The 882-nt window shown below is 34.0% G+C and overlaps 1 protein-coding gene across 1 annotated transcript in view; it reads right to left on the reverse strand.

Annotated features, from left to right (window-relative positions):
* Positions 1-657: 657 nt before the first annotated feature.
* The window catches only part of LOC119830517, a 27646-nt gene continuing 27421 nt past the window's right edge, over positions 658-882 (reverse strand). Inside the window, exon 5 of the mRNA XM_038353567.1 lies at positions 658-852. Within this exon, the coding sequence (XP_038209495.1) occupies positions 658-852 (195 nt within the window). The remainder of the gene's footprint in view (positions 853-882) is intronic.

Genomic DNA, 882 nt, shown 5'->3' on the forward strand with positions numbered 1-882 from the left:
GAATACTGTCCGCTTGGACTAATATAATAACTGTTCAAAACTGTGAAAAAGTAGCAAAAACCAGTTCATAATTTGTAATTATTATATTAACATTATTATACAGTTATGCAATGCAATGCAGCAAAGTATATGCACGTTGAAGTGTATAATATTTTTTAAATTATTCTTGTAGTCCATTAAGTACAAACAAACAAGTCCATTAGTCCAGTCAACAAAAAAGTATAACATCAAAGCGAAACAATAAAAGAAAACATTAAATTTGCTCATCTGTAAAAAGAGAGCTACTTATTGAAATTCAACGCAAACACAACTAGTGTTAAATACAACATATTATACTTTTATGTACAATTATATTTTCACTATTAGATAACAACGACAAGCTCATTTAGTAATAATCTTATATCATCATTCATCACACATTGTTTTGTTTGATAAAGTTTTGTTATAGAAACGTAGGTTTAGTTGAGTGCCATCTAAGAGATATTGGAACAAACTCATAAAGCAATTGCCGTGACATCTACCGTCCGATAGAAAGAATTAAAATAACCAGCGCCATCTATGAGCATAATGCTACATCAACACACAATAGTGATTTAATTAGTACTACTCGTCAATAGGTGGCTCTGTACTAAAACAATTTTTTTGCTTTTAAATTTTTCACTTGCCTTGAACTGGTAGGGCTCTCAACGACACTGCATCATCTTCTACTTCGTCTTCCGCTTCTTCTTCTGTGATCGACGGTGGTGCTGCCCAACAACGAAGTCTCACCCCAGGGTTACCCGCTTGAGGGCCGCCATCTATCCGTACTCGCGGTAAACTTCGTGTCGCATATTCACCATTGTTATTGGACGCCTGAAAGCAAAATATAAATACCAAATAAAT

This window comes from Zerene cesonia, chromosome 11 (assembly GCF_012273895.1).
Source record: "Zerene cesonia ecotype Mississippi chromosome 11, Zerene_cesonia_1.1, whole genome shotgun sequence".
NCBI lineage: Eukaryota > Metazoa > Arthropoda > Insecta > Lepidoptera > Pieridae > Zerene > Zerene cesonia.